Source organism: Mandrillus leucophaeus, unplaced genomic scaffold, assembly GCF_000951045.1.
Source record: "Mandrillus leucophaeus isolate KB7577 unplaced genomic scaffold, Mleu.le_1.0 Scaffold1469, whole genome shotgun sequence".
Taxonomy (NCBI): domain Eukaryota; kingdom Metazoa; phylum Chordata; class Mammalia; order Primates; family Cercopithecidae; genus Mandrillus; species Mandrillus leucophaeus.
Window position 1 is genome coordinate 20,035 of NW_012101442.1, and position 20,665 is coordinate 40,699.

Consider the following 20,665-nt stretch of genomic DNA (forward strand, 5'->3'; position numbering starts at 1 on the left):
CAGGTGAGGCGATGCCTTGCCCTGCTTCAGCTCTCGCTGGTCGGGCTGTAGCAGCTGACCAGCACCGATTGTCCTACACTCCCTAGTGAGATGAACCCGGTACCTCAGTTGAAAATGCAGAAATCACATGTCTTCTGTGTCGCTCGCGCTGGGAGTTGGAGACTGGAGCTGTTCCTATTTGGCCATCTTGCTCCGCCCCCTGGCTATTTTTTTTTAATTTTTGTTTTTTGAAGAGATGGGGGTTTCACTATGTTGCCCAGGCTGGTCTTGAACTCCTGGCCTCAAGCAAGCAATCCTCCCACCTCAGCCTCCTGCATTGCTGAGAGTATAGGCGTGAACCACCATACCTGGCCCCAATTCTGCACCTCTTGAGGCTCAACAAAAATATCAATGACTATTAAACCTATCCATAAGAGTAAGGATTGTATTAAACCATGGATATCATAGAGTGTCTTTGGGAATCTTCTCTAAAGAGTCCCTCAATTATTTTTCCCTTAGTTTCTTTGTTCACATACAGACTATTCAGTTCATTTTATTCTGCTATTTCTGACAATTTTACACTGCATAGTTTACGTTACAGTAGGCAACCTAAATATAATCTTTCATATGAATGCATCTTATACCTGCTATATATCTCATTCATTTGTTAATGAACTGATAAAGACTAATCATTGATGTCTCTGCTAATGCATTAACAATGTAATTTTAAAAGAAATTAATTATACACACATTTCACAGTCAGAATGTTAGAGCTGTGAGAGGTTTGTCCACTAGGTCCAAACCAAGGCCCTACTCCTCTATAGATTCTGCTGCTTTTGCTCCCTTTCAGAAGGTTAAGGAAGTACAGTCTCCTGCTGAGCAGTTCATCTAAGATTTGGCCAGATGTTAGAAATGAGGATGGGAATGAACTGCTAGTACATGGGATTAGACCAGGCAATCCAGGAATCTCTACACTCTGCCCCAGTCCCCTTTCTTTTTTCAATTCAAATCCCTTATTTTCTTAAAATCCAATAAAAGCACAAAAATGACATGGCTTAGACATGAAAACAGGCACTAAGCAGTGTAAAGAATGGAGGTCAGTTTGAAGATGTTAAAAAATCCACATTTGGGAGGAATAAGCTATTTCACATCCACAAAAATGGTGCTTATCCCTTTAGAAGCACTGCAATCATTTTTTGTGTTCAACCTTTTTATGCAATTTTTCTAAAATGTGTTTCATACTTTCTTGTCCTAACTGAACATGACAATCATTTAATTTTGTTACTGGCTCAGCATCAACACAATTAGCAATAGTGCCTGGCACTAAAAAAACAGTAAGGCTTCAGGCCAGCCTTTGTGCTTGTGGAATGTGTTTGCTGCCCTTTCACCTGCACCATCAGCATACCTACCTCTGGGACCAGCCCCTCTTACCCAGGCCAGCTCTCTAACAGGCCATCTTTAATCACCTGTGACCTGGCCATCAGACCATGTAAGACCCCAATTAGTTTCTTGAAGCTGGGTGTAAAAGTTAGTGTTAATTTCTAAGTGAGGGCCTGAGGACTCCATGAAATCTGCTTTGGCTATTCAGACCCCCTCCCCTTTGTTCCTTATTTCTAAAGGTATGTCTCTGTGCTCCCTTGCCACTGAAAATGTGATCTGTGGCCCGCTGGCATCACCTGAGAGCTTATCAGAAATGTGACATCTCAGGCTCTGCCCCAGTCCCACTGAATCAGAATCTGCATTTCAATAACAGCCCCAGGGGATTTGTGTGCTCTTTAAGGTTTGAGCAGTGTTAGTCTACAGCAATGGTCTCAAAGTTGAGCATCCATCAGCCCCCAGAAGGGCTTGTGGAACCAGAGGGCTGGGTCCCACACCCAGAGCACTGGCAGGTCGTCAGTGAGGCTGAAGATTGGTGTCTCTAACAAGTTCTCAGGACCACATTTGGAGCACTAAGCTAGATCACTGGTTCTCAAACTCGATTGCACATCTGAATCACCTGGGGAACTTTTACACACACCTGAGCCTGTCCCCAGGATCACAGGAAGAAGGTTCCCAGGGGCTGGCTGTGTGCACTCAAGGTGGAGAGCCATCTTCTGAGTTCTCCAGGTCCTCCTCAGGGCAGAGCTGCTGGGGAGCGGGACAGCACAGGCAGCATCGTGACTGTCAACCTTCTTTCTGCCCCAAAGCATACTGCCATCAGTAACAGTAGCTCTCAGTGGGGAAACAGGCCTAGTATTTCACAGACTTTCTGCAGTAGGGAGGCAGATGGCTGATGGTGATAAGGCTGCAGGAGAATCAATCAAGAGCAGCAGGGCTGTTGGTAGAAACCCTGCAGATCACCGGCAGTGTCCTGGCTGCTTCCCTTCCCCATGACTGAAGCAGCCAAGGCCAGAGCTCCTGGTGAATGACCAGCAGGAGAAGGCCCAGACCCTGGATCTCAGCCCCCTAACTTGTTCTGTACCCCACAGCCCCACCCTCAGCCAGGCTGGGCAGCAGGCACTGGGGAAACTACTCTCTTTTGCCTGTCTCTCTCTCCGGTTCCAGGTCCATTGCCCTGGCACTGTCTCTTATCATAAGGATAGGAGACCAAACTCAGGTTTAGACGTTGGAGATGAGGGGGGAAACAACAACAATAACAACAACAACAGCAAAAAAAAAAAAAAAAAAACAGTGCAGGAACTATGGCCTTATGACCTACTTTGAACTGAAGCCAATGGGCCTGATCAGCTCAAGGGAAGGGGATCCCTAGATGGCTCCCTTGTTTACCAGGGCCCTGTGTGTTGGGGTTTGGGAACTTCGCACCAGCTAACAGCAAAATGCTATGCAGCCTCCTCTGTGCCATTGGTTTTTGGACACTCATTTCCCTCAGTGACCTTGCGGGTGGGAGAGGCTCTGGACTGGAGCAGAGTGTGGAGATTCCTGGATTGCCTGGTCTAATCCCATGTACTAGCAGTTCATTTCCATCCTCATTTCTAACATCTGGCCAAATCTTAGATGAACTGCTCAGCAGGAGACTGTACTTCCTTAACCTTCTGAAAGGGAGCAAAAGCAGCAGAATCTATAGAGGAGTAGGGCCTTGGTTTGGACCCAGTGGACCAGATGACTGATAAAAACCATTTGCAAAGAGAAGTAACTTTTGGTGTGAAATTGGTTGTTTCTAATGTTCTGCTTATATTTCTAAGTGAATTAGAATCAAATTGTGTTAAATAATGGGGTCATATTTTACACAAATTCATTTTGAATGAAACAGCGATAATAGTTTAATCTTTAAGATATATTTAAAGCAAAGACTATATAGAAATATATTTGAAATCTCTTACCTGTCTTGTCATTTGCCAAACACAATCAATAAACTGCAAAAATATAGGAGATCGGTCAGCATCAGCATGGTTGTCATTACCATGGCCCACTCGCTGAAAAGAAACAGAAGGTTAAACGTTTTAACCTATGTTATGGTCCTCTTGAAAGTCACTGTAAGTTGTCCAGTGGTAAGAATCATGTTTCATCGGGCCTAATAGAATTCCCGGCACGTAACAGGCACTCAAAAATGTCTATCAAATCGAAATGACTTCCATTACTTTTAGAAAACAAAATTTCAGTTTACAGCATTTGTACATGTTGATTGTTTTATAATTTCTCTTTAATATAGTTCATATCAAGAAAGTATAAGCAACTAGCTAGCAAACTTCAGTTAAAATGGTAGGGTCAAGACCAGCCACCACCCTAAGTGTACAGTGTCAACGTAAGATGCCAATTAGCAGTTCATAAAGTACATTATGAATGCCATTTTCTCTACAAGTATAAAAACATTTTTTCCATTTTTCAGAAATGTCAGGAAGTCTGAGAATCAAAATAATTAATGATTAACAATCTACAACTTTTAACCAATTCTTCATGACTCAGAGAACCCCAAGAACTCAATCTTGAAATGGTAAAGGTAGGGTCCTTGCTTAAGACAGTCCAGTATTGTATTTCATATCTTTTGATACTTTATAAGTTATCAATAGATTAATACCAAAAGGTAAAAGATAGTATTCTCAAATACATAAATACAATTGCCAAAACACTGAAAATGCCACAAGTAAAAAGATAGCTGAAGGGTGAGGATTCTAAGAGAAGCTTCAAATAATATGACTATGAGCAAAAGGATGTGGGGGAAAAAACTCATTAAGAAAATACAAAGCAATCACATAGAAAGAGCAAAAATACTCTATGAAATTGCCACCTGGAAAGACACAAAAACAAAGAAATGACCAAATCAATATTAACATCTCAGAGTAACAGTGTATTGCCTTCTTTATAAAAAAAAATTTAATTGTGGCGAAATACACATGACATATAATTTATCATTTGAACCATTATTTTTATGTTTTAGAGACAGGGGCTCGCTCTGTCACCCAGGCTGGAGTGCAGTGACACGAGCATAGCCTGCTGCAGCCTCTAACTCCTGGGCTCGAGTGATTCTCCCACCTCAGCCTCCAGAGTGGCTGGGACTATAGGTGTGAGCCACCATGCCCAGCTAATTATTTTGTAGAGATGGGGTCTCACTATACTGCCCAGGCTGGTCTTTAACTCCTGACCTCAAGAGATCCTCCCACCTCAGTCTCCCAAAGTGCTGGGAATTACGAGCATGAGCCACTGCATCCAATCTCATCTTAACCATTTTTAAGTGTCCAGTTCAGTGGCATCAAGCACACTCATGTTATTATACAATCATCACCATTTCTAGAACTTGTTAATCTTTCCAAATAGAAACTCTATACCCATTAACCACTAACTCCCCATTCCCCACCTTCTAGCCCCTGACAATGACCACTCTACTTTCTGTCTCTATGAATTTGATTATTCTAGGTTCTTCATATAAGTGAAAAAATAAATATTTGTCCTTTGTGACTGGCTTATTTTGCTGAGCATGTTTTCAAGGTTCATCCATGTTACAGCACATGTCAGAATTTCCTTTTTTAAGACTAACATAGCACTGTATAATCATGTGCCACATAACGACGTTTCAGTCAATGACGACTGTATATCCAATGGTTGTCCCATAAGGTTACAATACCATATTTTTACTGTACCTTTTCTATGTTTAGATACAGAAATACTTACCACGGTATTACAGTTGCCTACGGTATTCAGTATAGTCACATGCCATACAGGGTTGCAGCCTAGGAGTAATAGGCTGTATGTACCATATAGCCTAGATGTTAGCAAGTTTTCCATCTAGGTTTCTGTAAGGTATACTCTTATCATGTCCACAAAATTACAAAATCACCTAATGATGCATTTCTCAGAATGTACCCTCATCGTCACACACCGCATGGCTGTATAGCTAGAGCACGTTTTGTTTATCCATTCATCTCCTGATGGACACTGGGGTTGCTTCCACCTTCGGGCTATTGTGAATAAAGCTACCATGGACACCAATGTACACGTATCTGTTTGGGCTCCTGCTTTCCCTTCTTTGGGGTATATACCCATCAGCGGAATTGTCAGATCATGTGGTAGTTCCACGTTTAATTTTTTGAGGATTCACCATACTGTTCTCCATAATAGCTCCATGCATTGCCCCGCTATAAAATCCTTGTAGGACCTGCTGTTCAGTATTTAAGGCACCTAGGGAACTGTTTTACACTGACAGTTCACAATTTAGGATTCATTCTTTCAACAGATAGCCATGGAACTCCTATGGCATATGCAAGGCATCATGCCTGGCCCTCGGAATATCAAACATTGTCATGGTGTCTGGTAGAGGCCAGGTCCTTGGCTAGGCACCTAGGAGACTAAAGCAAATCAGACACTGTACTTGTGCTTGATGAACAATTCATTTGTGGTCTAGTCAAGGGACAAAGATGTATAAATGACAAGGGCAATAAAGTGTTCCAAGGGCTTCCAAGTATGTAGTGGGTATGGTGGGAGCACAAGGGAATGAGTGAACCATCCTAGGATGGGGTAGGGGAAGGAACAGGGAGGGACAGTCATGCGAGTCATAGTCATGAAGGACATTTCATTTGAGATAAACCTTGAAGGACAGGAAGATGCCTGCTTCCCGGGTAGCCAGGAATTGATAACCAGTGGGAATGTGGTGGGGGACACTAAGAAAGCCACAAGTAGCTGAGGCTTACATGGGGCAAGGGAAAGAAGATGAGAGATGAGGCTGGAGATATAGCTAGGGCCAGATCACCAAGGGCTTTGAGCACACACTAGGAGTTTGCTCATAATCCTGTGTGCTACAGGAAGGTGCTGAGGGACTCACACTGGGGAGTGGCAGCATCTGATCTGTTGTTTGGAATGCTCCATCTGGCTCCAGTGGGGGCGACGGATCAGACAGAGCTAGGTTGCAGAAAGGCTACTGCTATTGTTGGGATGTTTGTCCTCTTAAACCTCATGTTGAAATTTGATCCCCAATGTTGGAGGTGGAGCCTAATGGGAGATGTTGGGTCATGGGGGTGGATCCCTCATAAATAAATTAATCCCTCCTTGCGTAGGGGAGTGTGTGAGTGAGTTCTCTGTTAGTTCCCGAGAGAGGTGGTTGTTACAAACAGACTGGCACCCTCTCCCCTCTCTCTTGCTTCCTTTCTCACCATGTGATCTCTACACACTGGCTCCCCTTTACCTTCCACCGTGAGTGAAGCAGCCTGAGGCCCTCACCAGAAGCAGATGCCGGCACCATGCTTCTTGTACAGCCTGCAGAACCGTGAGCCAAATAAATTTCTTTTCTCTCTAAATTACCCAGCCTCAAGTATTCCTTTGTAAAAACACAAACAGACTAGGACAGCCACTTAGGAGACTGCCTAAGGGGGTTGATAAGGCCTAAGTTGCAGGAGCATCAGGGGCAATGGAGATGAGATCACAGATATGCTATCCATGTATTCAAAGTTGTGGGACTGGCTGAGATCACTAACAGGTTAACCACAAAGAGAAGAAAAATGATCCAAGGACTCATCCCTGGGACACCCCAACATTAAGAGGTTGGGAAGATGAGGGAAGACCTGAAAGTTGGGGGAAATTCAAAAGGTCATAGAAACCTAGAAGTCTAATGAAGAAAGTGTTTGGAAGAAAGGAAGAATCAACAGCATCGAATGCCCAGGCCAAATAAAACAAGTGATGACTGTGACAAGACCAGGTTGGGGGGAGGGCACTGTGAGAAGGAATCCTGGCTGAAGTGCTTTCAAGACAGTCTGGAAGGAGAGAAATAGTGACAGTGAGTACAGACAACAGTTTTGAGGAGACTGTTGTAAAGAAGAGCAGAAAATCAGGGTGACACCTGAGGAGGGCTGTGGGGTCAAGAGGGTTTGTTTTTTTTTTTTTTTTTTAGGATATAACAGAATGTCTCTACACCAATGGGAATGATCTAGGGAAGGGGGGGAATGGAGGCAGGATAGAGGGAAGAACAATTAGAAAGTTCCATGATGGAGGCAAGTGGGCAAGGGCAGGATCAGCCTCAGCTGGAAGCCCTGATGGCTTATTCACAGAACTCCAGGTAGGGTACACAGATCCAGAGGGTGGGTGGTTGCAGGCTTGAAATCACTGTTTAAAGGCTGGCTCTACCCTAACTAGCTGTGTGACTTTAGGCAGATAACCCACATTCTTGAAACCTCAGTTTCCCCATCTGTCAATGATATTACTATCAGGATTAAACAAGATGCTCACGTTAACAGTGCCAAACACATAGTGGTGGCTTAGTAAATTGAGGCCATTAGGAATCTGATAGTCCTATTGCCTTCACTGTGACCATGGTGCAGTGAGCCCCAGCAATGGCAAGTAGGCATGGGAGCAGAGGACTGTAGGCACACCCTGATGCGTGCACCTCTGCTCAGTCCCAGCGCATGCTGCCATCGCTGGCATCTCACTAGGTAGCCTTCACCACTACTCCTCTGGCAAAGCACCCGTTCAAGCTTTCTCTCCCCTAGGACACACAGTTTGGGGAGGAAGGTAGAAGGCAGTGGCCTCTGAGTCTTCTGAGATGGCCCAATACAAACATCAGGAAAGATTCCACACACTCTCTCTTCCTTACCGAGACCAGCTTTTGCTGAGGGGGGAAGAAACAAAGGAGTTGGTGATGTTGTTTAAAACTTCCCTGGCACTTAGCATGGGCCAAGCATTGCCCTAAACGTTTGACACATATAAACTCATTTCTCCCACAAAATGCCCGATTTCAGAGAGGAGGGAATGAAGGCAAAAGAGGGGAAGGAAAATGTCCAGGGATCTGCCAGTAGCTCCCAAAGGGCATGCAGCTCGGAGACTGCGGACTTGCCCCTTCTCTCTGGGAGGTCCTCTTGCAGGGGCTCCACCCCAGGAGTGCAGGGACAGCTGGAAGCTTGGCACACTCACACCAAAGCCAAGGAAATCCTTGCACTACCCATCCTCCTGCTTTCCATAGCAAGTCTAATGGGGACTTCAGGAGTATTCCCATTCAATGCACAGTTCAGACAGATCCCTAACAGCTCAATGGCTTGGACAGACCAGAAGTAGCTGCCAGTTGGACTAAAACACAAATGGCAGCCCAAGAATGCCCTACTGGATGACCTCACAATTTCACTCCTAGGTATATAACCCCCTAGGTTGAAAGCAAGTTGTTATAGGCCGAATTGTGATCCCCAAAATTGAGGCCTCAACATTCAGTAGCTCAGGAATGTGTCCATATTTGGAGACAGGCCCTTTAAAGAGGTGATTAAGTTCAAATGAGGGCATTAAAGTGGGTCCTACCCCAATCTCACTGGTATCCTTATGAAATGAGGACATTTGGCCACACAGAGACACAGCAGGAGTGTCCAGTAGCTCCCAAAGGGAAGAAAGAACCTTGTGAAGAGGTAGCCAGAGGGTGGCCATATGCAAGGAAAGAAGGGAGACCTCAAGAGAAATCAAATCCTGCTGGGACCTTGATTTTGGACTTCCAGTCTCCAGAATTATGAGAAAATTAATTCCTGTTGTTTCAACCATGCAGTCTGTGGTAGCTTGTTATGGCAGAAAACCTATATACTAACATTCACAGCAGTATTCTTCACAATAGCAAAGGTGGAAACAACCCAAGCATCCATCAACAGATGAACAGATAAACGAAATGTGGTCTATACACACAAGGGAATACTATTCAGCTATAAAAAATAATGAAAATTTGCTCTTTGTCACAACATGGCTGAACCTTGAAAATATTATGCTTAGTGAAATAACTCAGTCATGGGAGGACACTGTATGATTCCACTTATATAAAGTACCTAGAAAAGGTGAATGTATATGAAGACAGAAATATTAGTGGTTGTCAGGGGCTGGGGTAAGTGAAGAATGACTGTTTAATGTATACAGCATTTCCTTTGAAGTGAAGAGTATGGTTTTTTGTTTTTTGTTTTGTTTTGTTGTTGTTGTTGCTTTTTTTTTTTTTTTGAGACGGAGTTTTGCTCTATTGCCCGGGCTGAAGTGCAGTGGCACAATCTCGGCTCACTGCAACCTCTGCCTCCCAGGTTCAAGCAATTATCCTGCCTCAGCCTCCTGAGTAGCTGGGACTACAGGCACCTGCCAACATGTCCAGCTAATTTTTGTATTTTTAGTAGAGACGGGGTTTCACCACGTTGGCTAGGCTGGTCTCGAACTCCCAACCTCAGGTGATCTGCCTGCCTGGGCCTCCCAAAGAGCTGGGATTACAGGCGTGAGCCACTGCGCCTGGCCAGAGTATGTTTTGAAACTAGAGGTGATGGTTACATAACATTGTGAATCTACTAAAGGACACCGAATTGAGCATTTTAAATGGTTAATTCTACATTATATGAATTTTATCTCAATTTTAAAAAAAGGCATAACTACACTAAGATAAAAATGCCTTACCAGGAACATACAATGCTTGAGGTCCATGTATTTTATTATGGCAATTCAGGTCTGATATGATACAGAAGAGAAAGCCTGCACACGTGTGTGTGTGTGTGTGTGTGTGTGTGTGTGTGTGCGCTTATTTGTGCCACACATGATGTTTACATCCATGATACAGCAAAATAGTCCAGCATAAACCTCACTGTCTCAACTTACCAGTGCAAACCTGTGTCCAAAGCTTATCCACTCCTTTTCTACGAGAGTTTCAAATCCTTTAATGGTCCTGTAGTAACTGTCCAACATTAGCATAGCCAGAGATGTGAGCTGGGCTGTTCGGTCCCAACCATCGCTGCAATGCACCACCACAGATGTTTTCCCGGATTCTATTTTATCAGCAATTCTTACTGCCCCAGCAAGCAGCATCTTCAGAAAAAAAGGCACATTAGATCAGGCTACATTAAATTTCAATTAAATGTAAAACAATGTAAAATAATTCTGGGGAGAGCTTTGGAAGTTCTGGTCAATAATCCAAACAAGAATGGCATGCAATCAGCTGAGAATCACTAGGAAACATTAGCATCACATTAAAAAAAAAAAAAAGAAGAAGAAAGAAAAAATCTTATACTGGAGAAAAACTACAGGAGTAAATATGGTTCCTTATTAAAGGGCCACAAAGTTCTTTAAAAGCCTGACCTAAGGCAAGCATTTTCCCCTTTTCACTATGTCACAAAAGTCCTCCACAAAGATCCCAGTCTGATGCTGCCCATGGAAACTACTTAATAAGAAAGTTCATGCACACAGCCAAGAGGCACTTATTTGCAATGTTGAAAAACCACTTGGAGATATACGTATTTATGGCACAGGCACAAAGAAGTCTTAACTGGAAAGCATATAAAGTACTGGATCTCTTTACCCTTATATATTCCAGCCAATGCGTCCCATCCACATTGGAGAGCCACCGTGCCTCATCGATTGAAGGGTACACAATCTCTTTTAATTTGCGTAGTGACTCTCGCATGACATGAATGTTGTGGATCTCCAAGAACACAAGTTCTGCGTTTGGGTAAGCACTTTCACTTTCATATCCTCCACCCTTTGTCTATGAAAAACAAAAGAGATACATCACATTATCTGGAATTAACTTTTCTATTCTTTCTAGTGCTATGAGATACACACCACTAAAGAAGCAACAAACTCATTTGTAAATAAACCTCCTATATCCTTATATGAGTTTCCTAGGGCTGCTGGAAAAAGAACCACAAACTCAGTGGCTTAAAACAACAGAAGTTTATTCTCTCCTAGTTCTGGAGGCTGGAAGTCTGAATTCAAGGTATTGGCAGTGCCATGCTTCCTCCGAACACTCTAGGGGAGGATCCTTCCTTGGCTCTCCCGGGTTCCGATAGCCCCGGGTGTTCTTGGCTTATACACACATCATTCTAATCTCTGCCTCCATTTCCACCTGACCTTCTCTCCTTTGTCGGTGTCTATCTCTTCTCCTCTTCTTCTAAGGACACAGTCATTTGGCTTAACCCCGACCCCCCAATTCACTATGACCACATCCTAACTTAATTACATTTGCAAAGACCCTATTGTGAAATACAGCCACATTTATGGGTACCTGGAGTTAGGACTGCAACATATCTCTGATCTAACACTGGGATGTGCTTACGGCACTGGAAAGGACCTCACATAGCTGAGACATGGACCTGGGAGATGTGGCGAGACAGGAAGGAAAGGACCAGTGGGTGGAGGGTTTTAGAGACCCTGTTCAGGAACCTGGATATCACTGCCTTGCGGCTCTGAGGGATGTGCACAGAGCTGTCCACTGAGAAAATCACTCTGTACAACATGGTGACTACAGTCAATAACAATGTAGTGTGTATTTGAAAATTGCTGAGAGAGTAGATTTTAAGTATTCTCACTACAAAAAATGGTGTGTTAATTAGCTTGATTTAGCCATTCTACAATGTGTACATATATCAAAATACCACGTTGTACACCATAAATATATACAATTCATTTATCAATTGAAATAGTAACACTTTTTTTTTTTTTTTTAAAGATCACTCTGGTCATAATGTGGAGATGAGATTGCAGGGTGTGAGGCAGACATCCAATTTCAAGGCTCCTGCTGTAGGTGAGGTAAGAGATGATGGGTCGTCCAAGAACTAGAAGAGGGGAGCATACTTCCTAATTCATTCCATGAGGCTAGCAGTATCCTGATATCAAACTAGACAAATATATCATAAGAAGAGAAAACCACAGATTAACATCCCTTATGACAATACATGCAAATATCCTCAACAAAATACTAGCAAACCCAATCCAGGAGTATATGAAGGGGACTGATTACACACCATGAACAGGTGGGATTTATCCCAGGAATGTAAGGAGGTTTTATTAGCTTCCTAGGGGTGCTATCACAAACTGGGGGACTTAAAACAACATAAAATTTATTCTCTCACAGTTCTGGAGGCTGAAAGTCCGAGATCAGGGTGCTGGCAGAGTTGGTTCCTTTAGGAAGGTATAGGAAAGAATCTGTTCCATGTCTCTCTCTTAGCTTCTGGTGGTTGCTGGAAGTCCTTGGCACTCCTCAGCGTCTAGCTGCATCATTTAAATATCTGCCTCTATTGCCACATAACCATCTTCCTTCTGTGTGTGCCTATGTCTCTATGTGGCTTTCTTATACGGACACTAGGCACTGGATTTAGGGCCTACCCTACTCCAAGATGACCTCATCATAATTAATACATCTGCAAAGATCCTATTTCTAAATAAGGTCACATTCTGAGGTTCCAGTTGGACAAACTTTTGGGAGACATTTTTCAATCCACTACAGTGGTTCAACATACAAAAATCAACCAATGTAATACCAATGCAAGAAGAAGATATGAAAGGCAGCCAGATTGGAAAGGAAGAAGTCACATTATCGTGATTTGCATATGACATAATCTTATAAAGAACTAATGGAGACCTAAAAATACTCTGTCTGTTTCCTAGACACATATCCTGCCATAGTTAAAATTATTCTAGATACATAATTTAGTGTCCTGTCTCTATCACTCCTGCATGGGACAAAACACAATGAACTGCCCTCACCCTGTTGACTAGTCTGAAGATGGCCTCCACCGATACAGCTTTTCTCACATTTTGTAATTCCTTGAGATATGGTGGTGACAGGAAGGAGGCGGCAGAGATGTAGAAGACGGACACAGGTAATGATCCAGATGTGGGGAGCAAGGGGACCTCACTGAGGGATGCCTCCCTAGGGTAGGCTGAAAAGTGGCCCCGCCAAAGACATCTACTGGCAATGGTGAATGTGACCTTATTTGAAGAGGTCTTTGCAGATGTTTAAGGATCCTGAGATTTGCAGATGTGCTTAAGGCTTCCAAGATTAACTGAAAAGAGGGTCTTTGCAGATGTGTTTAAGGATCCAGGATTATTTCAGGTGGACCCTAAATGTCATCACAAGTGTCATTCGAAGAGAAAGGAGGAGACACAGAAACACAGAGCAAGAGAGGGTCATGTGATGACGAAAGAAGAGACTGGAGTGATGTGGCTGTAAGCCCAGGAAGGCTGGGGCAGCCACCCCATGCTAGAAGAGGCAAGGAATAGATTCTCCCCTGGAACCTTTAGAGGGAGCAGAATTGGCCTCCAGAATTGTGGTCAATACATTTCTGGTGCTATAAGCCACCAAGTTGGTAGTAATTTGTATGACAGCCTCAGAAAACTAATACTCCCCCATCTTCCTCCCTGCCCTGTTCCTCTCCCAGTCTTCCCCATCTCAGTAACAGACACCACCCTCAAGTCAGACACCTGGGCAGCCCCCTTGACCACAGGGGTGGCGAGCTTATCAGCATCATGTACTGTGCCCTGAGGATGCACCCGCCGCTGTGCTAAGTCATTTACATGCATTCTTCTCACTGAATTTTAATCCTCACACAACCGTGACATGAGACACTGACATTATCTCCTGTTTACAGAAGAGGAACCTGAGGCACAGAGAGAGGTTAAGTAACCAGCTCTGGAATCTAGAGCACCAAGTGGCAGAACCTGGAGGAAAACCCAGAGGTAAGTGATTCCAAAGCCGAGATGTCTCACCAACTTGCCATCCTGCCTCTCAGGCCAGTTGGAATACACGGAGGGTTTGTGGCCCGGGAAACAGCCAAGCAGAGATGTCAGCCATACAATGGGACAGAAATCCAGTCTCAACCTTAGGAGGGATCAGGACGGGATAGAAACTGCAGTGTCAAGCTCAAGTTGAACTCAGCATAGACCGTGTTTAAAGCTGTGCCATCAGAGATGGCCCCAGGAGTCTGTGTGGAGCAGAGAGGACCCCAGACCGAGTTCAAGGAGCAACGCCATTTGAAGACTGGGAAGAGAAATCAGTTAAGGAGATGGAGAAGGCCAGGCTGAATGAAAAGCGAGAGAAACTCAGGGTGCGATATCATGAAAGTCATGGGAACGGAGGTGTTTTTAACCACATCTCACTGCCACCCAAGGTACACTACACAGGTGCTCCATGAGATTTATGGAAACTTTGTACATTTACACATTTCACATCGCTGATACCATTCTAAAAGAAATTCAGACCAGACATGAATTAATCAAGTAACCACTATATTTCTTAAACGGACTTTCAAGTCCTCACGATCATATCATTAAAATGCTAAATCCTTTAGATGATCATTGTCTTTCTAGGTCTTTGCTTAATTGATTTAGCAGACAGGATATTGTAGAGAAGCAATGAAACAGACAAGATCCCAATCCATGTGAGACACCAAACATAGCCCAAGGAGCATACACCAGGGAGGAATAGCTATGGACTCCAAATGATTCTAACTTCAGGTGGTGAAAAATCAACGAGTTATTCCAACTGCATAATGATTTACAGACAGGACATGAAAATATCCAACATTTCTGCAATGCTATTAAGAATATACCTTGTTGGTATCAGCGACACTGTTTTGTCGAGCATCAAAAATGATAAGCTTGTGTGACTGTGCGTTAGCATCCATTATTGTTTGCAAATATTTTTCATCCTCTTTGCAGCGCTTATCATTGGGACCCACAAGTGGCTGGCTGCAACGGGTAATTGTTGCTTGACTTTCCGGATGAATCCATGACAACACCTAGTGTTTTTAAGCAACAAGTGTTAGTACAGTTCCTAAAGCAATGTATGCTCTAATTACCTGGTAGGAAAAACAAGTTCCCTTCTCAAGCATGGTCTCTTATACATATTTTCTTCAAAAGTGAGAGTGGGCAGGCCAATCACAGAGTTGTAGTGGCCATCAGACTCAATGTTTTGGTCAGGATGAAACAATTCTGACTACATGAGATCTAAAAATCCCCTCCCACCCCAAAAATTCTATGATTCTAAGAAAAACCCAAATCAAACTATTACTAAAATCTAGCCCCATTCCAATTTGATTGACTAATTTTATCTTGTCTCCTAATTTTAAAAACAACTTTGTATCTCAACAATAACATACGTGGCAGGATAAGAACAAAGTGAATATACAGTCTCTTATAAAATCTGCCACTCTGCCACCCCACCTCTCATTTTCCTCCAGTGGCCAAGTGACTCAGGATTACACCAGATGCAAACTCTGGGCTCAAACCATTACTCCCTGCTGTCTGCTACTACTTCTGTAATGATGTTCCCCCCACGCAGCTATGGCATCATGCTCAGTATCTAAGAAAGAAGCATTTTCTCTAGGATGATGCAGTGAAACCAGCAATGCCAACTGGTAATACAACAGCATGCTAACTTGTTCTTGCTACTCCTTTGTTACTCTCTACTACTTTTAGAGGGTATGACTAAAGTTACCCTTATACTTAGTTATAGGAAATCGTACAAGAGGGAGTCATAGCAAACAGATTGCTTATATAATTAGGTATCTGTTGAGAATCAAAGGTATATCCAGGTTTATAAGTTTATTTTTCTGCTTTCCATTTTTGTTCACTGAATTCTTGTCTTAAATCTTTCCATCTTAGACCTAACGCAATACATATTCCTGTATAAATGACAATGTTTATTACTTACAGGGACTCTGCCTTTTGCTCGAAAAGCTGCCACTTTTGAAAGGTCATCGTCTTTTACACTAGTTGGCACAACAATGATGGCAGGGTAGGTGTCACAGAACTCATAATTACTGTTTATTTTGGATATTTTCCAACTCTCATTTGGCAAACCCTGCAAGGTGTTGGAGAAAGAAGAAGAGGGGCAAATGCATGACTTTACGCTTTGAAAAAGTACTAAGCATGAAGCATATCCATTTCTTATTTGCAACTAAAATCCATTTATAATTTGTTGTTTATTGTAACTTAAAAGTCAATATATATATTTATTTGGTAAAACCAATTTCCTAGACATTTCTAAAAATCTAAAGAAGCAAAAGAATATCCAAACCACACTAAAACATGAAAATTATACACTAGAATCACATTTCTATATATTTCTTGTCCTATTTTCTATAAATAAGCTCAGTGTTATTTCTGAAAATATACTCAAAAGTCCTTTAGAAACACAGATACTTCTTACAAATGTCTAAAATAAGTAACATAAAACGTTATACCAAATATAAGGTAGAGACAACATCATGAAACAAACGTAATGAAAATAAGATCTTAGTGGAATAATTTGAAGCTGACAATGCACTGAAGAGTTCCCAGACCCAGGAACACCGGATCAGAATTATGTAGCCACACCACATGCTTCGAATCTAACTGTAGTCGGTGGTTTGGATCCTTACTCATCAATTCTTTACCAGAACATCCAATAAAAACCATCTGGCAAATTTGGTTTTTAAACCCGTCCTTGTCCTTGAGTCCCACTCACCCTCTGGAAACAGGATGAACAAACAATTACAAAGTCTAAGGTTTGGCACAGGGAGAAGAGAGCATCAAGAGAGATGGAGAACTATAAGCTAGCAGTTACACCTGTGCATAACTTGTTTGAAAAAGTTTCTTCTCTGGCCGGGCACGGTGGTTCACGCCTGTAATCCCAGCACTTTGGGAGGCCAAGGCGGGTGGATCACGAGGTCAGGAGATCGAGACCATCCTGGCTAACACAGTGAAACTCCGTCTCTACTAAAAACACAAAAAGTTAGCCGGGCATGGTGGTGGGCGCCTGTAGTCCCAGCTACTTGGGAGGCTGAGGCAGGAGAATGGTGTGAACCACGGGAGGCGGAGCTTGCAGTGAGCCAAGATTGCGCCACTGCACTCCAGCCTGGGCGACAGAGCGAGACTCCATCTCAAAAAAAAAAAAAAAAAAGTTTCTTCTCCACCACATCATTTCTAACCTTTTAGAAGTGAAAAAGATGCTCAACCTATTATTTTCAGTTTGATAAGCAATATACTTTACCTGCCTCTTATATTCAGATACTGGATCATAAACTTTCCAGCCATTAATTGGAAATTTTTCTTTATAGCTGAATGCAAATAGTGCCTGGACACAAAAACCACAAAACACATATGTCATTATTTATTTTTATATCATATACCCAACACTAAAGCTTTTCATTCTAATATGAGCTGAGTGTATTAAGATTCCTATTTTAGTCTGTAAATTTTAAAGCAACGAAGTAGCAGCTTTTCTTGAGCATTACCCAGAGCTGACAAATTTCTAATATTAGTCACCAACGGAGGAAAAAAGAGAGGGGGAAAGAAAAACCTCTGGAAAAAGGAATAATTAAACATAGGACATTTGGACCCCCACAAATGCATGTAGAAAAGGTTTACTTTGGTGTATTTACCTGTCCATTAGAAAGAGGAAATGCATGTTTGTTGAGGTTTTCAAATATCCCTAGTTTACTCTGTTCTTCCTGTTTATAAGCAAGCCGCAAGTTCCTCATATCCTGTTAAACAATTAGCAAAACTCAGTTATTCAACATACATCGGGCACCTATACGCCAGATACCGTGCCATAAATAAGGAAATTAATTTTTTTATTCATCTCTCCTTTTATACTTTATCTTGCTCCAACTAACAAAAGACAATTTAACAAAAATACCTCCAATGATATTTTTAAAAATTAAGTGAGGGAATTGGAACAAAGAGGATATGTGTGGTAAAAATTCATCAGATGGAAACAAGAAGATTCATGCCCAAGTCCTGTGCACTTTCTTGCTAAACTTGTGCCACAAAATTAGTTGTACTCTTTAAGCTGCTGAAAGAATCAGTTAAGAATTCATGCCATCCATAAAACAGAAATGTAGCAGACACTCCTCCCCCACATACTCACAGAAAGGACTCCCTATTGGGTACAGACTGTAGCCCTCAGTAACATCCTTACAGCAATACAATGCTGTTTCTCCACACCACAGTTTCTTAAAATGCCCCCCAATGCAAGCTGATGGCCAAAGGCCAAAGCACAAGTCAGCAGGAATAATCCCACCAAGGCCGACTGTGATGGTGTGATTTCTTCCCAGGATGTTTTCAGCAGTGTCCTTGACCTTTCAAAATCTATGCTCTTGTTAGTTAAACACAAAAATCTCATTCTTCTTTAACATTATATGAACTTTGAAGGTAAATATGACCACAAATTAAAAAAATAGCAATTAAAATGAAGTTATTCTTGTGGTATTATTTGTAACAGCAAAAAGAATGGAAATAACCTAAATGTCCATCAATAGGCGGCACTTATAATTAAACTGCAGTACAGTTGATGAAACACTAAAGAGCTGTTAAAAACAAGCAGCAGCTCTGTACGTACTGACGTAATGGAGTGTTGCGATGTATTGTCAAGGGGAAAAAGAAAAGGAGTAGAACAGTGTATATAATATACTACCATTTACATTTTCTTTTTTTTTGAGATGGAGTTTCACTCTTGTTGCCCAGGCTGGAGTGCAATGGCACAGTCTCCACTCATTGCAACCTCCGCCTCCCTGGTTTAAGCGATTCTCCTGCTTCAGTCTCCCGAGTAACTGGGATTACAGGCACCCACCACCACTACCAGCTAATTTTTGCATTTTTAGTAGAGACAAGGTTTCACCATGTTGGTTAGGCTGGTCTTGAACTCCTGACCTCAGGTAATCCACCTGCCTCGGCCTTCCAAAGTGCTGGGATTACAGGCATGAGCCACTGCGCCTGGCCCCACTTACATTTTCAAAGAAGGACTATACATACATTCTCATGTGCATAGGCTAGCTGTGGAGGGTTACATTAGAAATTGGTAACAGTGGGTGCCTGAAATGAGTGGAATGGGGAGGCAGGGTGGTGGGTGGAAGGAGACTGATTTTTTACTATATACAGTTTTTGTATCTTTTAAATTGTGTATCACCTGTTAAAAAATAAACCCCACACCTTATAAGGCTCTTAGGCATGATCTGAGAAGACTGGGAGCATGACCTTAGTAATTCTAGGTTAGAGAACATTTAAAGTAGTTGTTAGCAAATGCTCACCCTGGCCATAAAAATATCTTAGTAAAAGAGCCCCAGGACGCCTGCCTAAGCAACATAATTTCCTGAAATGCTCTCCCTCTAAGCTACATGGCTACACACATACACCTTGGTGGCTGACTGAGCTGACTTGCTATTTCAGATTGCTATTTAAGATTGCTTACGAGCTAAGGAAAGAGCATGTGCAAAGATTCTGGGGCGGGGCGGTGGCGCGGTGTGTGTCAAGTATGAACCACCAAAGGAAAGCCCATGTGACTGGGATGGCCAGAATGAGAGGAGGGCAGTTTGAGACGAAGCTGCAGAGGAAAGGGGGTCAGGCAGAGAAGTCTTGTAAGGAGAGTTTTTCCTTTAGTCTAAGGATAATGGGAAGATACTCAAGCGTCATGAGAAAGGGGACGACATGTTTCAAAATTGCAGAACCAATCAAGTCATCCCTCTGCTTGCCACTGTTCCATATGGGGAACCCTGCCTGAGAAGGACAGTTGTCAGGTAGTGCCTAAAGTGAGTTTAGTAAGCCAACAGATTCATGATCTGGAAGAGTAAAGTGTTCTTTGGGGAAAAAAAAAAATGGTTTTGAGCGCAGTCTAGGACCAACCAGAGGGAGCTATCCTCAGAGACTGAATCAAAACAAATAGATTGTAAGGAATCCTAACCCAAAATTTGGAAGGGGCCCTGACGATCCTGCAGGCAGGATCTCTTTCCTGGTACTTCAGGTAGGGTTTTTGGTAAACCACATTATCAAAGTAAAGTCACTGGGAATAAAATACATCAGTTAAGAGTGGGTCCTACATGACTTCATGATTAAAGTTATCACACACATTTCTACTTAAATTATTAGAAGGGTACAAAATAAACAAACAAGCCCAGCTCAGCATAAAAATTCCAGCATAGCCAAGAAACTTAATCTCATTTTTAATCACAAAATTTATGGACCACTGCTGTCCCTTTAGGAAGTCTCTGACCATCCACACTGTTCTGAACGTAGTCTTAAAACAACAAACTGGGAAAATGTATTGATCTCTGCTTTTCACCTGATTTCTCTGAGATGTGACAAATAATCACTTAGGTTACAGGTCCACATTAATTAGAAATACAGTCGGCCCTTACTATCCATGGGTTCCACATCTGAGGATTCGAACAACTGCAGATAGAAAATATTTTTTAAAAGGATGGTTGCATTTGTGCTGAACATGCAGAGACATTTTTTCTTGTCACTATTCCCTAAACAATACAGTATAACAACTATTTACATAGTGTTTACACTGTATTAGTTATTATAAGCAATATAGAGATGATTTATAGTATACGGGAGAATGTTCTTAGGTTATATGCAAATACTACATCATTTTATATAAAGGACTTGGACATCCATGGATTTTAGTATCTGAGGCGGAGGTCCTGGAATCAATCGCCCACTGATACCAAGGAACAACTGTACTTCAATAGAAAAGGTTTATTTCAAAGGGCTACATAATAGTTTAAAT

General features: G+C 42.3%; 1 protein-coding gene across 2 annotated transcripts in view; it reads right to left on the reverse strand.

The window, feature by feature from the left end:
• The window catches only part of MTMR1 (myotubularin related protein 1), a 65,258-nt gene that overhangs the window by 17,353 nt on the left and 27,240 nt on the right, over nucleotides 1-20,665 (reverse strand). For both annotated transcript variants that reach the window (XM_011974577.1, XM_011974578.1), the window contains 7 exons: nucleotides 17,538-17,639; nucleotides 17,147-17,230; nucleotides 15,827-15,976; nucleotides 14,724-14,912; nucleotides 10,694-10,879; nucleotides 9,997-10,203; nucleotides 3,300-3,392 (listed from right to left, as the gene is read on the reverse strand). In XM_011974577.1, coding sequence (XP_011829967.1) covers nucleotides 3,300-3,392; nucleotides 9,997-10,203; nucleotides 10,694-10,879; nucleotides 14,724-14,912; nucleotides 15,827-15,976; nucleotides 17,147-17,230; nucleotides 17,538-17,639 — 1,011 coding nt within the window. The remainder of the gene's footprint in view (nucleotides 1-3,299; nucleotides 3,393-9,996; nucleotides 10,204-10,693; nucleotides 10,880-14,723; nucleotides 14,913-15,826; nucleotides 15,977-17,146; nucleotides 17,231-17,537; nucleotides 17,640-20,665) is intronic.